A 1,070-nucleotide genomic window follows, 5' to 3' on the forward strand; every position below is an offset into this window, starting at 1 on the left:
TCTCTCATACACACGCACACGCACACACACACACACACACACACACACCGACCTTAATTGGCGAAGAGCAAGCAGCAGCCCCTAGACCAGCAGTAGTAGTAGTAGTAGTAGTAGTAACAGCAGCAGTAGTAGTAGTAGCAGTAGTTCTCGTTGACTGCAAACGATCCAATTGCTCTTTTAAAGTCTGGAGTCGTTTCAACACAGCCTCTTGCCTTGCCTCCAGTGCTGATGTCGCGGGATAGCTCTGTAGTAGTAGTAGTAGTAGTAGTAGTAGTAGTAGTAGTAGTAGTAGTAGTAGTAGTAGTAACTGATAATTAAAGAATATATTATCACAACTACATTTTTTTCATAATTTTCTCCTTAACATCAAAATCAAATAGCAAACATTCTTCTTTTCTCTATAAACATTTTTTTATTTTTAAGACTCCCTTTAAATCTCAATGGAAAACCAGTGTGTGTGTGTGTGTGTGTGTGTGTGTGTGTGTGTGTTTGGGGGCGGTTAGGTTAGGTTAGGTTAGGTTAGGTTAATGCTGGGCTATATTATATTTATGCCTTACGTGTATTTAAAGAACAGGGTAAAACAGAAGGATTGGACCTCCTCTCTGTCCAACCCTGCTGTTTTACCCAGAACAGACCAACAATAAGGGCGGGACATGCTAATTACCAGGATTTCTCTTAAAAAAACATCAATAAAAGCATTTTCCTCGATATTAAAGGCAAACCACATTAAAACACACACACATCCCGCCATTAACACCTCTTCAGACACCCTAAGTCAGGTCAAACAAGGTCACGTCAATAATTAAATCCACAAGAACACAGCCATTTAAATCTCACCTTGGCAGGGCGGGTCAGCTGGGCAGGGTCCGTATCGTGGCCTTTTAAGCAAAATGGTGCCATCTTGTACATGACAGAGGGCAGCTCCACCACCACCGGGACATCCACCAGCTTGGGACACCGGTACATCCTGCCTGGACCGGGAATAACAGGGAAATGGAGGGAAATATGGGAATCCTCTGTACCGGTGTTGTGGTGGTGGTGCTGCCCGCGTGGCTCGGCTGATGATGATG

The 1,070-nt window shown here is 43.8% G+C and overlaps 1 protein-coding gene across 3 annotated transcripts in view; it reads right to left on the minus strand.

Moving 5' to 3' along the window:
* The window catches only part of LOC135095762 (aminoacyl tRNA synthase complex-interacting multifunctional protein 2-like), a 14,720-nt gene extending 13,650 nt beyond the window's left edge, over positions 1–1,070 (minus strand). For all 3 annotated transcript variants that reach the window (XM_063996848.1, XM_063996846.1, XM_063996847.1), the window contains exons 1-2: positions 838–1,070; positions 53–244 (exon numbers count right to left, since the gene is read on the minus strand). In XM_063996848.1, the coding sequence (XP_063852918.1) occupies positions 53–244; positions 838–966 (321 nt within the window). In that variant the 5' untranslated portion in view covers positions 967–1,070. The remainder of the gene's footprint in view (positions 1–52; positions 245–837) is intronic.

This window comes from Scylla paramamosain, unplaced genomic scaffold (genome assembly GCF_035594125.1).
Source record: "Scylla paramamosain isolate STU-SP2022 unplaced genomic scaffold, ASM3559412v1 Contig1, whole genome shotgun sequence".
NCBI lineage: Eukaryota > Metazoa > Arthropoda > Malacostraca > Decapoda > Portunidae > Scylla > Scylla paramamosain.